General features: G+C 36.0%; 1 protein-coding gene across 4 annotated transcripts in view; it reads right to left on the bottom strand.

The window, feature by feature from the left end:
* The window catches only part of phkb (phosphorylase kinase, beta), a 140,714-nt gene that overhangs the window by 65,347 nt on the left and 57,724 nt on the right, over positions 1-17,643 (bottom strand). For all 4 annotated transcript variants that reach the window (XM_087261643.1, XM_087261642.1, XM_087261641.1 and 1 more), the window contains 5 exons: positions 15,502-15,699; positions 9,299-9,356; positions 7,296-7,373; positions 3,863-4,021; positions 1,142-1,236 (listed from right to left, as the gene is read on the bottom strand). In XM_087261643.1, the coding sequence (XP_087117769.1) occupies positions 1,142-1,236; positions 3,863-4,021; positions 7,296-7,373; positions 9,299-9,356; positions 15,502-15,699 (588 nt within the window). The remainder of the gene's footprint in view (positions 1-1,141; positions 1,237-3,862; positions 4,022-7,295; positions 7,374-9,298; positions 9,357-15,501; positions 15,700-17,643) is intronic.

The following is a 17,643-nucleotide window of genomic DNA, read 5'->3' as shown; positions in this document are numbered from 1 at the left end:
TGCCTAATCCAATCTTTGCATTGACTTCACATGTAAATCACACGCACTTCATCTGCGTCTGCTTAATGCGTAGGCTGCAAACTAATTCCACCCATTTCCATGCAATTTAATGATTGTGAGAGTAATGTAAGTAATGTAATGCACAGGTGAAATGTAATTTTTCGAGAGACACTCAAATGCATCACATGCGCTGCATATGAAATGTCTATAAGTCACATAAAACAATAAATTGCAAACTGAAATAAATCTAATTGTTTTATGAGATTATTTACATTTTTTGCGAATATTTTTGTCATTATTTTCTACATTTTTATTTCTTGTTGATTTTGCGTTGGATTCCGCGATCGCGGAATTGCAAATCTAGGGGGTCTGACTGATACAGTAGAGCAGAAAAGGCCAATGCCAGCCCACAGACCCTCCCTCATCAAAGAGGTTAAAAGTAGTTAGAAATTGGACAAAAGAGACACGTTTAAATACAAGGTGTGAACCGTAATGTGTCTTCTTTGTCCTCTTGTGATCTTAAAGGGGTGGTCCAGAGTGTATTTTTAAGGCTTGGTTGTGTTATAAGATGCAAAGCAATGTGTGCTCATGCTACATTTGTAAAAAAAATCTCGTTATTTTTTCATATATCCTACTTTGATTATATACCGCTACTCCGCTAACATGAAAACGACTTATATTTCCTAGTTCCTCTGTCTTCTTAATACAACTACCTTCAGGCTTACCTTAACAAGACTTATAGTAATGTTTACAAGAAGTAAAAATATTCTGTTGTTTATCATGGCTCTGACTAAACTCAAACACAAAACTGGACTGTGCAGATACTGTACTACAGTGACACAACAAAATATCTCCACTGCAGGATGTAGAGGTTGCTTTGTGCTAGTTATGAAACAGTAGTTGTCTGCAGGTTTCTTATTTCAAGAACAGTATGGTCTGCCTCAGCACTAACATATCGGCAAGGAATGGATCTGCAAATCAAGTCAGCTGTAGGGGTTTGATACAGAGATTTGAGGGCTTCGGCTGATGCCCGAAACAAATTATGTATGAGGCTCTGAGAGAACAAACACACAGGCCATTCACATGTATGTTTACAGGATACATTGTGCATTCATATAGCTGGAGGAAGAGAGAGACTCACCTGATTGGAGTATCGCATGCTGACGTTCCTCTGATCCTGTCGTGGCACATAGCGATGGATGGGGTCGATGTCCTTTGGGCTGATCAAACCATCCACTGTAAGGCAAACACAGAACAGAAATAACTGGTGTTGTTTTGTTGTTGTTTTTTTGTTCGGCACAACATGAGCTCGAAAACAAATCACTGCATTTTTAATTCAACAAGGTTTTCAATTTCCAAAACAAGCCTTTCCTGTGGATTATTACCATTCTCTGCTGGTCTGCATTTTGCTGCAGTGAATACACATGAATCACTGTCTACTGTATGAATCATTCTGTGTGTGCGCATGATGTTAATATGGCTAAAAATACAATATTTGAGAAAAAAAAAAAAAACATGAACAGTTAATAAAGATTGTTATTAGACTTAAAATAGTATTTGCTGAAAATCAAACCTGACATGGGCAGATCTGTCAAGAGCTATGGTAGAGGAGGAGGAGAAGATTAATGAATAATGACTTCCATTTTCTGACTGTTGCTCACAAAAACGACTTCAGAAGACTTTGAGGAATGCTGCACAAGTCACACATACTGTTTTTTTGTTGCTTTCAACGCATGAAGGAAAAAGAGTTTTGAAAAATATTGCCTTTTGGGGCTTCACAGAAGAAATAAAATCAAAGCAACTGGAAAGGACATGAACTTAAATAAAAACGATTAAATAATGATCACAATTGTAATTTTCAACACTTTATTTTAAAGTGATTGGTTCATCTAACCAAAGTAGGCTAAAGAAAGGGTGAATTGTTTGAGATAGAAGAAAAAAAGCTGATGTGGAATGTATAGGAAAACAGAAGTGTTATTATTATTTATTTATTTAATTAATTCCACCTGGGATAAGTCTGATAATGCTTTCAAGCCTGGACATTTTTTTTCTGAACTTCGTGTATTTTCCCTATTAGCTTCATTCATTTGAGCCTATGTAAACACCTCAATCACACTCTCATCTACTCCAAAACAATCCGTCTGAGACTGCTTAACTGAGGTGGTCTTGGCTCGGTTGAAACAAACTCTGGGGCGGTTTGGTTCTAGTGAGAAAGCAATACGATCCAACCCACTAACAAACCAGGCTATATTACAGTGTATTATGGTAATGTAATAGCTATATATATGTATGGCTATTCAAGGAGAGAATGATGAGTGAGGCAAGATGTCATTCCCACCGGTAAAAGTACCTTTCATGTTGACTACGAAAGTGAAAAGATGCTGTCTAACCAAACAATGAAAAACTTTTTTTTTCATATTTCATCTTTTAATTTTCTTCATTATGTAAATCCTTTTCTTAGAGATGGGTTGCGGCCGAAAGGGCATCCACATTTTTTAAGGCCACAATTAATAATTCAAACAAAAAAGTTCTTTAATGTCTTATTTTAATTTGAAAATGACCAGCAATAGATTGACAGATTCAATAGATAGACTAAATAGATTAGAACTCGACAACTGAAATGAGGCTATGTATGAGAAAGTCTTTCCTCTGATTTATCCTTGGTGACAACATCTCTGGGTGCCACTATTCAAAATTAAAAATGCACCTTATCGCATTTAATGTCTTATTGCTCAATTGCCCTAAACTGAAATACTGAAGTATGACAGCTCAGGAGAATCCTGCAACATAAACCATGAATCTCTAACCAAGGTAAAGAGAATTTTTGGCGTGTTTAGAAAAAAGCAACATTGTAACAATTGAAATCAATTTAAGAACAAAACAATCTACAGGTGTGAAAGCGACCTTGTTCCAAGTTCAGACTGAATGATTTTAACCCTGATTTTGACTCAACAGGTTTTGAGAAATCACACAGTGTGAACTATCAAAGATGCAATCTGAGAGAATCAATTACCTACAGCCAATGAGAGAGCAGCATTCACTAGTTTGGGTATCTGTAGGCCAGCGGGAGGTTGGGGAAGAAGTTAAAAGGCTAATTATGGATATATTTGGACCCAAGAAATGGAGAAAAAAAACGAGTGGAAATTTGGCAGGAGCACCTGTGTATGTTTGACATGTCTTCTGAGCAATACCACAACCAGGTCTAAAAAAAAAAAAAAAAAAAAAAAAAAAGTTGAAAAGAAATTTCAAATTCCTATCAAAGAGTAGGTGAGCAAACTAAGTACATTTTCTACCCCACTAAAGGCTTCTTTTTCATTCTTTAGTCAATAACAAAAGATTTACTATGTGACCTTGCATTGTTTTTATTGCACTTCTCACATGTGTTTGGTTGTGAGATGTAGTTTGTGGATCGAGACAAAGTTATCAGCAATTCTCCTATTGTAAAACCCCTGTCGCCGATCCCTCTTGCAGTGTAAACACAGCAGCAACGAAACGCTAAGCCAGATAGTCATGTAGTGTGAAAACATCTGTGACGTGACTACTTTAAAAATGTTGAAAGTGCAGTCTGAACTCGCAATAATCAATTAAAGAAGATTTACAAAACAAAACCTTTAAAACATCATAATTGGAGCTCTTTAATACAGTCTCAGTATTTAATTTAATACAACAATTTATCCTAAAGAGGGACTCTCTTAGTTCTCTTAAAGTAGATTTAACTCTCTTTCCTTTGGAGTAGCGTGAGCATATGGCATGAAGCTGCTGCATGAATAAATAAAAGAATATCTGTGTAAACTCTTTTAGTGGGAGTCTTTGTTGTGTGAAGCAGCCCTGACCCCGGGCTCCAGATGGATCTGAAACTCACCCAGCAGCTTAGCGATGTTATAGAGGGCCTGTCCCCAGAGGAACAGCATCCCATCACGGCCTGAGTTGCTGGGGAAGCGCTTCTGGCTGCCGTGTTTCTTCTGTTCAGCTTCCACAAAGTCCGCCGGCACATGATAATACTTAGGAATAACTGCGTGGCCTGTAGAGTATCAAATTAGACAACATTTAAAGAGGTTAGATTTTGTGCAGCCACACAGTCACTGCTATGCTAAATAATATGCACTACTGCTTAAAAGAATAAGGAACTTTTATTCAGTATGATGCATTTAAAAAAAAATAAAAATAAATAATAATTTGACCTAATAATAATAATAATAATAATAATAAAATTTTTCCCAAGAAACAAATAAGAATGATTTGAGAAATCACAGCAAAAAAATGCACCTTTTCCTTTACAAAAAAATTATATATATATATATATATATATATATATATATATATATATATATATATATATATATATATATATATATATATATATATAAATATATATATATATATATATATATATATATATATATATATATATATATATATATATATATATATATATATATATATATATATATATATATATATATATATATATATATATATATACGGTTTTTTTTCTTTTTTATTGTAAAACTATTAACACAATATTAAACTTTTTGTGATTTTTTTAAATAAATGGATGAGGTCGGATTTCTGTTTTCAAATCCATCTCAGCAAGGATTAAATTATCCTTTTTCTTATTTTCCATTTTCTCATTACTTTATTAATATAATTATTTAAATCAGTATTTAATCTTTGAAATGATTGTGACTAATGAATAAAGTTAAAACATTGCCTAATTTAGGAATGTTCGGTATCTTTGTTCTTCTCCCTGTCTGTCAAAACTCAGCTCCAAACTCACCAAATCAGGTCACAGGTCATTGAGACCTCTTGAGTAGAACTGTAGGGCCTGATGACTGTAAACACATGTTCCTATTGTTATTGCTATGTGTTAATACTGTCTAAAGTGATTTTGCTATTTTTATGCATTACCTCTGTTTAAAGTGATTTCATTTTAATGCAAGATATACTGTCTGTAGTAAGAATATAGCAGACAGAATGCTGATTATACCAGCTTCATAATAAAGCACATTTCTATAGACCCTAATGTTGAAATGGCATACCTTTACAGCAGAAAAAAAGGTGTTTACAGCCTGGTACAAAAAAACGATTTTGGTGTATATGCAACTGTGAGGTGGTGAATTTATTTATTTTTTTTAGAACTCATCCATTTCTTTTATACTAAGTCTGCATAATTAAAGGTGTGGCCACTTGAGTGACAGCATAATAAGTGGTCACCATGTCACCTGATTAGCCACTGAACTTGGCATATACATCATATTTTTGATTGTTTTATGTGGCTTTACACAGTCAATTGCCTTTTGGAATTATTTCCTACAATCAGATAATATAATATGCTGTGCACTTAATTGTGCTCACAAACCATTCATGTAGTCTTCATTTCCCAGAAGAGTGAAATTGCATACTTCTATACCATCTCTATAAATGTATTTGTTTTATTTAAGATAATTTAGCATTTAAAATTTTCTTTAGACCTGTAATGCACTCCAGAATCTGACAGATTGATTAGCTGTAGGCTAAGCTGTCATCTGAAACGTTGTCATACAGTGTTATGCCTAGATTTCATAAACAGCCTTGCATTTACAAATGTAGACTTTATTTAAAGTATTTGAAAGTAATTAGCGTTTTCCTCAAGTAGAAAAACGTCATAAAAAGTAATGCTTAGTGGCTCAATGTATTACAACAGTGTTTTTAAAAGACTAAACACTTTATTGTTTTAGTACACAACCAAGCACATGTGGTCAGAACACAAACAAATCAAAGGTAATGAAGTATTAAGTGTTTCTCCCAAAGAAAGCTTCATCTAAGCAAAATGCTAGCAGGTGTTTGTAGTTTTACTTGCGTTCCGCTTCTTTGCCCATTTTTGGTAACCCCCGGCGAGATGATGCATGAACAAAATGGCAACAGTTGACCACACCAACTTGTAGTTTCATTTGCGCTATTTACAAACCTATTTGTGACATTAAATATACTACGTCCATATCTTTTCCTACAGGGGTGCTCAACCCTGTTCCTGGAGATCTACCTTCCTGCAGATTTCAGTTGCAACCCTTATCAAACACACCTGTTCATAATTATCAAGTGCTGTTCAGGTCCTAATTAATTGGTTCAGTTGTGTTTGATCGGGGTTGGAGCTAAACTCTGTAGGAAGGTAGATCTCCTGGAACAGGGTTGAGCACCCCTGTTTCACAGTCTATGGACCTGACCCAAACCTTCTCACTTCATCCCTATCTGGACTCCGCATTGACGTAGCTATTAAGAATTGTCTATCTTTGCTTAAAACAATCAGAACCTTTTACCGGAGTTGACACCATTTCTGGTTTTGTGTAAAGAGTATAATTGCTGTGTTGATGTTACTTTAAGTCAGAAGTCCAGCCAGCGAGCTCTGCAACAGCATGAAGCCCTCCTGCCATGAAACGGCAAACTATCATCAGTAAATTTTCTTCATCTCCGACTCTGAGTGTTTCATTCATCTGACACACCAGACTTTTATATTAACTGTTAATCTTCATTCCCAACAAAACAAACACATCATATTTCAATGGGTGCACATAACAAATTTTATTAAACATGAATACATTCTTACAATCCCTTTGTGCAGTGTTGTAAACTAATAGGCCTTTGGAATTTATTTTCTTTGTTTGTCATAAAATAAACAAAAGAACTAACTGGCCACATTTTGTCTGGAATATAAAATATTCAGTATTCAGCAAAAATGCTTTTTATTTTACTGCCACTCCCATTTGTTGGATGTGCTGTATCTTGAATTTAGCAAACTGGCTGTCAGCAATATCCAGCCTAACCATATTTTCACCTTTTCTGACAAGCCTAATTTAGACGACTAAACTAAGCTCTTATTTGTATTGGTGAGGCTCACTGTAAGCAAATGAAATGAGCTGAGCGAGTTATTATGTTGCTTATTATGGTTCTACTTCTGAAGGGTAGTGGGTCTGAAGGACTGTCAAACAGCATGAAAGCAGTTTTTTATTTATTTAGTATCTTTATTTATTTATTTATTTTTTAAATCTGCCTGTGGGGAAACAACGGTGTTCTGGTCTGTTTAAATAATGAGCATCTCCTCTGTTGTGCACTTGACTGAGACGCGTCTGAGGAAATCATGCAGTGTGGGAGAGATGAATACGAAAGGGCCACTCTAATAAAGAGTAATGGGAAAATAACAGTCATTGGCAGGGGCTGGAGGACACTGGCTGGCAAAGCAGAACCATCACTGCATGACAAGCGTTGGCAGTTTGTCCAAAAAAAATGCTCATATGCATGTATCTGTTTGTGTAAGTTACCCTCAAAGGACTGGAAAATGACAGCTTGTAGCAGCTCCTGGTACTCTTTGACTTGATCGGGGTTTCCTCTGAACACACCTGAATGGAAAGGAAAATTACAAAAAATTACACCGCCCTCCTACAGGAAATCTGTCAAAGACTACAGAATAGACAAGACATGTCAATTGTATAGTGTTGAATAGAAAAAAGTTTTATAGTCAATCTGGCGAATGAAGCTCCGCCTTCTACTATAGGAGCCAATCATCGTTTGTTATATAGCTAATGTTTGTCCAGGGGAGAAGCTTGGACCAGACTTGTGCTTTTTTTTTTTTTACTACAGTTTATGTGGCCAAACAAACACACTGTAATATCAGTGAATACTTGCTTCACAGACATAATAAATATATCCACATAAAGCTTAAAATCTTTTGAATTAACCAGTTACACTTAAAAACAAAAGGGTTTTTTCTAATCTGTATGAAAGAAACGTGAGGTACAGTCTGTCCTACACACATCGCATGACAGCAACAACTCAAATGCCCGCAAACTAGTAAACAAGGAGTCGCTAAAGAAGATTTACCTAGTGAGTTGTAAATTACTTCAGGAGACCAGCGAGATCTGACAAAGCATTATGATAATGTGTAAGGGCCTACTCACACTATGCCATCCGTACCATGCCCAGGCCCATTTCCCGGATCGTTTGAGAAGTGTGAGTGCGCTGAATCGGGCTCAAGCACGGTTCACTTGGCTGGCCCTGGCCCGGTTGAAAGAGGTCTGCCTGAGTGCGGCTTTGGTGTGGTACGCTTGTGTGTGAGTGCAAAACGCGCCAAAGCCCAAAACTGAAAGCGAGACGTGACTTTTAAGGGGCTGTTTCATATGGATTTATTAATCAATCTTACTGGTTCAGCGAACGCAAACTACCGTAGTTTATTAAAGATGAGAACTCCTCACAGCACGACAGCTGCGCGGCTTCAGCAGACCTCCTCATTCCTGCAGCACGAGAGCATTATGATTGTTTTTGAGCGCCAAAAGTGGCTGATCTGTTTGGCGAAATATCTGACTGCGTGTCACCGCATCCCTAAGGACTGTTTGGCGAAATATTTGACAGCATGTCAATGCATATCAAACGACTGAAACTATATAACTAGAGAAATCTCCACTGTGCTGCTGAGTGAGAGAGCGCTTCTCACTGAACAGCGCAGCAGCGATGACGTAAGCATGCCGAGGCCCATTTGTGGTGTGAGTGCGGGCCGTCGGGGGAGACAGGAGGGGGGACAGCGTGCTTTGGCCCGGTTCGAGGCAACTGCACCTTACCTAGGGTGAGTACGGCCTAAAATGGCCATAAATAAAGTTGGTTTCGTAATCTTGTTCCTTTCGCATGAGTATTAACTCGGGCAAGCTGGAAAATACTTATGAAGCCAACTTATGAGTCAGTTGATGTTTAATTTAATTGATGATTCCAATAATGTAAAGTAATCTTAAGCTTTGCAAACAGTTTTGGAGAATTTAATGTTTCCCCAATCAGACAGAATGCCTGAGCATACTGCCCAAGAGACATTTTAAAGATGGCCAGCGAGTAAAATCACTTAAAGGGACTATAATGCTACTCAAAAACAGGACATTTACAAATGAACTCAGCATGTATATGAAACACTGTAATTTCTAAAAACAGTAAAAATGTCATGGTAAAAAAAAGGTAATTGGTTAGCTATACCATATTCACCACAATAAAAATGTAACTAGGTTTATGCTGCATTGTTTGTCATTTTTTTTCAAAATAGAGTCAAAAGCAAAACAAATCTTTTATTCAAAAAATAAATAAAACAAAACTGTAAATTAAAAAAACTAAATTTAATTAAAAAACTGTTAATAGGTTAAAATTCTTTGGAAAAAATAAAAAAATAAAGAAATATATACATATATAGAGCAGACTTTGGTACCTCAAGAAGACTCATATAACAAGTACATCACTTAATGAAATTAAATAAAATTCATTAAATTCAACTAATATGCATGACTCTTACCATCAATCATCATATAGATGTAAAAAATTGGAAACTCGCACTCAATACCGTCAAAGAGCTGAAAAACAACAGGGAAAAAAAAATAAGACATGAGTAACAACAGAAACTGTTCATACACAGTAATAACTCAAATATAATTAAATGTTTAGAAATGCTTTTGTTTAATGCAGTGTTTCCCCATCCATGTTCCTAGAGGCACACCAGCAGTACACATATTTTGGATGTCTCCCTTATCTGACCCATTCATTTCAGGTTTTGGAGTCTGATGGTCTGATGAGTTGATTCAGATGAGTTTGATAAGGAAGACATTGAAAATATGTACTGTTAGTGTGCCTTCAGGAATAGAGTTGGGAAACACTGACATGTATTCCTACAGTAAATCTGTGTTATTACCATAATGTGGTTGTGACAATTAAAAATATACACACATTTAAATGATTAGTCTATATTTACACATCATGTTACCTGTACCAAAATGCAAATACATAAAACAAAAGCCCTTCAAATGACAAAGGGAATGTCAGACAACCTCTGTTTTCAACTTACGACAGTTCAGGAAAACAGAAAACAATTATGTTGAAGTAAAGTACAGCAGTCATGCAGAAACTCCATTAAAAAGCCATAGTGCTTCGTCTCTCTTTCCCTAGAGCCGAGCCATGAATCACTTGGGTTTGAAATTAAAATCAACTCAGATGTAGAGATGGTTTGCGAGTGTGAAAAAGCAATGATTAATTCAAATTATGAGACTGCGGCTCGTTTTAATCGCATTCATTTAAAAGTATAAGTCAACATTTAAGTGCCTACAGATGCTCCGTAAAACACTGCCAGCATTTCTTCTCAAACATGAATCTGAAATTAGAGCCTCGTGTGTGGGCAGACGGAGTTTACTATGGAAGTAATCCATCAGAAACGTAACATTTATATCAATATCGAACCAAATAAATAGGGATTACCATAAACAATTTAGTGTGGGCCTATGGAGCATTCGGATGCCATTTCATCGAATAAAAACCACACCACATTTAGCAACCCACTTTCCAGGCTGCAATTAAAACTTATGAAGCTTATAATAAGCTCACGCGTTTACAATATTCTCCCCATTCATGGCATGAAACGTTGGTAATACAATTCTGTGATCCTCTTTGCGTTGCTGCCAATAATATGACAGCCTCCATTCAAATCTCTCTTTTGAAAATACAAATCTTGTGAGCTGCTTAAGAGGTGCACAAATCTAATGCACACTTTGATGGCTGACGAGGAACAAAATGTCTCTCAACCTTTCCCCAAATGTAATTAAGACCTCTCTATCTCCGCCAGCGATCTCGGAAGACAATCGGCGTGGCATTAGGAGATCAGAACGGGAGATTAGGATGTAATGAAATAAAGGCTGTTAATTGGACTGGTCTCACATCACTGGCATATCGCAAATAAGCTGTTTCAGGGTAATATGGGTTTGTGTATAGTCAGCATCTAAAACTGAGAAGATATAGCTACATTATTCTACTCTCTAACTGACCGAGAAAAAAAAAAAAACATTTGATTCAAATGACAATATTTCAAGACTATAAGTGAAATCTTATCACCAGTTGCACCAACAGGCTTATATTAAACCCTGAAAGCCTAAAAATAAAATCTAGTGTTGTTTTTTTTTTGTTTCCCCTCTCAATATCAGTTTCTATAACCCCCTGGAGAGTCAGAGAGAAGTGCAGTCAGAGAGCTGGATGAGGCACACATATTAAATGAACATCTTCTGGGTGAGAAAGAGCAGACATGGAGGCCTACTCACAGTCAACAGCGAGTCGTCTCATAGGGCTTTGACTTCACTTAGCACAATTACTTAGTAAGACAATATCATTTACCAGAGGACATTCAGTCACTATGAGACATCCAGGCTTGAAATCCTCTGCCATCATAACTTGGTTATAGATTTAATAGAATGGAAACTCCAGCCATGCAGAAAGGCTCTTTTTTGAGCGTGACGGGTCAATAACATGGAGATGTTCTCTGATATCAGTAAGTATTTGGCTTAGGTAAGTTCAATTCTCCAGAAATTCTTTTATAACCACAGATTGAAAAGCTCAGTTTTGACCATATTTGGAATGGTTGTGAATATTAACAAGCTCTGCTCTGATGCTCCACCACCTGTGCCAGTGCCTGCTCTCTCTCACACAGAAACACACACACAGCATCTACATGTGTTTGTTGCTGCATTACATACATAAGTGACAAGTTTCACAATATACAAATGTGGCCTTTAGAAATGCGCCCCGTGTCTCAGGGAACAGAATTCAATGACTAGCCGCGGTTAGCCACAACACTTAGGGAAATTCTCTGACTGAGGAAATACATTACCAGTAAGTGGCAGCCTAATTTTCAGTAGTGGCCAGTTCTGAAGGCGGGGGACTCAATGCCAGACTCAATTTCTCCAAGTTTTGTTCATAATTGCTAAAATCGTGTTTATTGTTTTCTAATAAGAGAAATAGTTTCACTTTAAACACAGTTTTGCAGATTCGCTAGAGCCATTATAAAGTGTGCTGTCTCAAATGACTAATGATTCTGCATTACCACAACACGTTTTATTTGCGAACATTAAAGCTGGTTTCAGTTCTTAATTTTCGGTCGTTTCATTTTTAAAAATCTGTTTATTTAATTTCTTGTTAATTAACTCCTATTTAGTTATTTATTTTTGTAATTTACATGCATTGTAAGTGTAATGCAAGATTAGATAAACCTAAAAATATAATTGTTGTAATCTCAAAAAGAAATGTTGTGGCGCAGACTGTGGTGTGCAAATTAATAATCTCACATAGATCATCAGAGTCTGTGTTTTGTTCAGATTGGCTTGTTTTTCACCAGCAATGTCATTGATATTTACTAAAGTATTATTAATTAGCTAGGCACACATATATTCATTTGATTGCACTTTTAAACATTCATAAAAAAAGAAAAGAAAAAGTCAATACATTGGCTGCTCATTTAATCATATCATTTTTAAAAATTAAGTAAATATAGTAGACTGTGCTGGACAGTACATGGTATCAGTCCTGTTTAGGGGAAAACATCCAAATGAGCTTCTATCACAACAGTCTGTTGGCTGATTTTTATATTTTCAATACTGATCAGCCTCCAAAAAAAAAAAAAAAAAAAAGCCTGAAGGTATGCAAATTGAAATGTGCCTTCTTTCTGCATACATATCCAATTGTAATCAAAAGCATTGATCTGCCATTCCTAAAAGTCATTAGCTGTCATCACCATATTGTAACAAGCCTGCCATTGGTTTAGTAAACAGCAAAATTGAACTTTAGCCAACATGGATGAAACCTTAAGTGTGGATTTCTTTCATTTGTATGACAGGCCCATTTCTAAATTTGGGACAATGAAGGAGGTGACGATGGTGTTCAGCTTAAAATAGGTAAGCTAAAATGTTACATCAAATGACCCTCTATTCTTATATCTATGTCTCCTCAAAAAATCCTCCATCACTAAATCTAATACCCTTAGTTGGTTCTCAGTAAATATTGCTACTTTGTGTTGAGATGCTGCTTTAGATTCTAGACTTTACTTCAGATTTTTACTTTCGATTATTTAGGTTTAGTTTTTATGAGCGATTCTATGATAAAAACATAAACTAAGCAGCATTTATTGATTGCAGCAGCCTTTCCAACATATTGAAAGTGGCTGTTTTGAAAAATATATATTTTTTCCAATTTGTTGCTACATTTTATTTATTTATATCTAAATAATACATAGGCTATACTTATATGCATAGAATCTGCTCACTGAAACAAATTTTTCAAATATTTTAGTCTATTAAAAAAAAAAAAAAAAAAATATATATATATATATATATATATATATATATATATATATATATATATATATATATATATATATATATATATATATATATATATATATATATATATATATTTAAAGATTTCCCAGAGATGAGTTGCGGCTAGAAGGGCATCCGCTGCGTAAAAATAAAAGTTGGCAGTTCATTCCGCTGTGGCGACCTCAGATTAATAAAGGGACTAAACCGACAAGACAATTAATAATAGAATATAATTTAAAGAATATATATTTTAAGGAATGCCTAATTTTAGACTATTTCTTTTATTTATTTTAGCACCAAACAGCTGTCATGCAGTTTTATAGAAACATATACACTACCTGACAAAAGTCTTGTCGTCAATCCCAGTTGTAAGAGTAACACATGATAACTTGACTTCTAGCTGATCATTTGAAAAAGTGTCAGAAGGTAATTTTTTTCTGATGAATCATCTGTTGAACTGCCACCCAATCATCACAAATACTGCAGAGAAACTATTGGAATCTGCATAGAGCCATGATACTCACAGAAGTCAGTCAAGTTTGGTGAAGGGAAAATCATGATATCGGGTTACATTCAATATGGGGGCATGTGACAGATCTGCAGAGTGGATGGAAACATCAACAGCCTGAGGTATCAAGACATTTGTGCTGCGCATTACATTACAAACTACAGGAGAGGGCAAATTCTTCAGCAGGATAACACTTCTTCTCATACTTCAGCCTCCATATCAAAGTTCCTAAAAGCAAAGAAGGTCAAGGTGGTCCTGGATTGGCTAGCCCAGTCACATGACATGAACATTATTAAGCATGTCTGGGGTAAGATGAAGGAGGAGGCATTAAAGATAAATTCAAATAAGCTTGATGAACTCTGGGAGTCCTGCAAGAACGATTTCTTTGCCATTCCAGATGACTTTATTAATAAGTTATTTGAGTCATTGCAGAGATGTATGAATGCAGTCGTCCAACCTCAAGGGTCATACACAATATGAATTCTTTTTCCACTGCACCATGACTTTATATTCTACACTGGAAATTATTTCTGTTAAGTGACAAGACTTTTGTCTAAGCAGAGTCAGACCTTGCTGTCCAAATTAAATAATTAAATATTGATCATATTTGTATTTTGGTAAAATAAGTGTAATTTAGATGCCTTTGCCTTTCTTATAAGCCACTTCGGATACCAAATGATTTACTAGAAGTCAAGTAATTATTTGTTGTTCCTAAAACTTGGATACTTGTCAGGTGGTGTGGTTATTATGACCGTTATTCTTTTTTATATTAATAAGTGTTGCATTATGCAAATAAGTTATGGATTATTCTTCTTGGTGCCCATTTTAAAGAGAAACAAAAATATTTGTGATATGTTTAGCTTGTTTTTTATTATTATTATTATTATTATTTAAACCAAAATGTGTTTTAAGTTATCGTGTTGGCGCACACATAGATTGTGATGTAATTGCATATAATTCTTGTTTTGCTTTGAGTTAATTCTTTGAAATTATTAAAATATTAATGCAGTCTCCTTGCAGTTTATTTCCCGCACACATTCATAATCACAACATTTGCCAGTACTGCCTCAGCTGATTTTATGCATGTGCTTCAACACTTAATTTATTTTAAATGCAAATCATTATGGTTCAATTTTTCTCTGTAATGTGGAAAAATGTTACAAACATCATTATTTCTCAGCCCTGAGACAGCACTTTCCCCCAACATATACTTAAGCAATTAAACGAACTTCATAAATGTGTGATTAGTCGACTAATGACTTGAATGACAATTGGTTGACACTGGGGAATGCCCTACAGTATAAATAAAGAACAGCTTGGTGCCGCCATAGTATCTGAATTTCAAAATGCACCAGAATACCATGGTACTTCTTGTTGGGTGTGGATGGAGAAATCAGGTAAATGAACTGCAATAATGGATAATTTGAGGAATGTTATTTCTCATTTCTTTCTACGGGCTTGTTCATTGTAGGAGGTCAGCTTTTGCTGCTGATGGAATGATTTGCTGCAGGATAAATCTTCCCCTTTCAGATTTCAGATTCAGACTCAGCGTGTTCCCAGGCTAATTCTGGAGTTAATATCCTCACTGTTCAACCCAATCAAATGGGATTTACCCGCAGCCCTCGCATTCTCCTGAGAGATGGATAAATAAGCAAATCTGCACCAGATTAAAAAGAGGCACATGAAAACGCCATTTATTAGATCTGTCGCTTACCTTTATAGAAAAATCTTTGTTTCTCAAATAAATTGTCTAAACCTGAGGCTAGTCATAATAACTCTTCTCAAATGTGAAGAAATATTCTGTTTTCATTTTTGCTATGAGCCAGTTTTAATTTCAACAGGTACGTAAACCACACTCACCTTCATCTCAGCAGGTTTATAGTGCCTGCGGTTCTTGTCCTCATTGGCTGTTCTGAAGCCGTCTCTTAAGAATCGCTTGAAGCCATACTTGCCCTTCAGCTTGCGGACTATCTTGTCCAAAGTCTGGGAATACAGAGCATCATCGTCCACAGCGAACGCTGGGTAACTAATGCAGGGCAGGAGGGCTGAATCTGTGTTCTAGAAAGACAAGAGCATTCGCATTAGAAGCAGGCATTGAGCGACTCGCTGCTGCTCTATTGAATTTGCCTTCCATCAGGAAATATTGAGGGAACCCAGGGTTAAGTGAGCACTTTCTTCCTGAGAATGGTCTATTTTTCTGCATTAGCCTGTGCAGTTTTAATAACACATTAGTCAGACTCACGGAGAGGCTTAAATACATGGGATATGTAAGTCTATACACTTGAAGCCACTGAATCAAACTACCTTTGAAATGAAGAATATTTCTGCATAATGCACAGCCTTCATTAGGCTTAATTGTGTTAATTTACCTGTTCTTTGGCAGAGATTACTTTGTTCTCCAGTAAAATTGGCATAGAGAAGAATCCGATCTGTGCTTTGATAATGGCGAAGGACACTTTGAAAGTTGATTGATACTATACATGGGATTTTTTGATAGTATAGTTCACCCTCAAAATTATTCTTTCTTCTTTTGAACAAAGGATTAAAGCTGCAAGCAGCGATGAAAGGGACCTCGCACCTGGGCTCACCAACGACTAGTGGCCTTAGGATGACAGAGAACAGTGGACAATAATAATTTAAGCTGATATAAATAAAAAATAACCTGAAAAAAATCACAGATTTATGCCAAACTTCCTTCTGTCAACAGGTTACGCTATGAATGTGACTCAGTATTGGCATGAAGATGTCTTCAGGAAAGGAATCTCATCAAACCTGTGAGTTTTCAGGCAGATCAGACAGTAGCTGTGTCCCAAATCGCATACTTATGCACTATTCTATGCCATTTTGTAGTATAAATAGTGTAAGTAGTGTGTTCACAGTGAAAACTCTAACAATAATAAGAGCATTTTAATTACCCGGATGATGCACTTATTCAGCCGGTAAAATGAAGTGTAATGATCACGCACTCAACGACCGCAGGTCTGCTTACGTAGCGGAAGGGGCGGAGCTATCGGATGCACCAGTTGGATAACTTTATTTATTTTGGATGGTGAAAGCAAAATTTCCCTACCAGAGTGATTATAGCACCTCCAGATGGTGAATGTGGTTATACTCACGGCAGGTATTATTTGAAAATTCGGTCGTTTATTTCATTGATTTGGCAACCGTCAAACCTCATCAGGGAAACGGTTTGAATTTCCGCTTAGTAAAAAAACATTAGTGTGCCATTTGGGACGCCACTACATACATGTACTATGCTGTTGAGTATGTAAGTGCATAAGTACATAGTGCATGAGTGCATAGTGAATAGTGTGCCATTTAGGACGCAGCTATTGTTTGGCTGTTATAAGTACTTCCTCCTTCATGGCGAAACACTGAACTTTGTCAGTCTGCAAAAACTCTAGATCTTCACAATTTAACATCACAAAGACCTTTGGATTATACAGACAAAACTTGGATTAAATCTGATAAAATTTCCAGGAGGAGTTTGTTACAGTGTAAAACATGTAATTTCCTGTTGCCAGCAGATGGTGCTATGACTGTAACTGGATATTTGCATGTAAACGTGTTCAGGTCAGGACTGTTATCAAACATTTGGATTTTAAAGCAGATCAGACAATGCCTGAGTTATAACAACTTTTTCTTTCATGGTGAAACATCCAAGTTTGTGAGGCCGCCACGGACACGCCCTTTGACGAAAACTTTAGATCTTCGCAATTTAACATCGCCAGTAAGTATTCTGAAGAATTCTAGAAACTGGTAACCAGTGACATCCATGAATACTTTTCAAAATATCTTCTTTTTTGGTCAACAAAATAAAGAAAAATTATTAATTTGAATCATGGGTTTGAAAATCAGTCAACTATCCCTTTGACTTTTTCTACAGGTGACACAGATGCTATTATAGGGGTCACATCACAATAAAAAAAGACATTTATGAGAACGAGGTATGAATTTGAAGTTGTTAAAAACTTGTGTTTATCGTAATCAAAAAAGCTCATT

Source organism: Danio rerio, chromosome 7 (genome assembly GCF_052040795.2).
Source record: "Danio rerio strain M-AB ecotype USA chromosome 7, GRCz13ab, whole genome shotgun sequence".
Classification (NCBI taxonomy): Eukaryota; Metazoa; Chordata; class Actinopteri; order Cypriniformes; family Danionidae; genus Danio; species Danio rerio.
The sequence above is the reverse complement of the archived record's forward strand: the minus strand, read 5'-3'. Positions and strand labels throughout refer to the sequence as shown.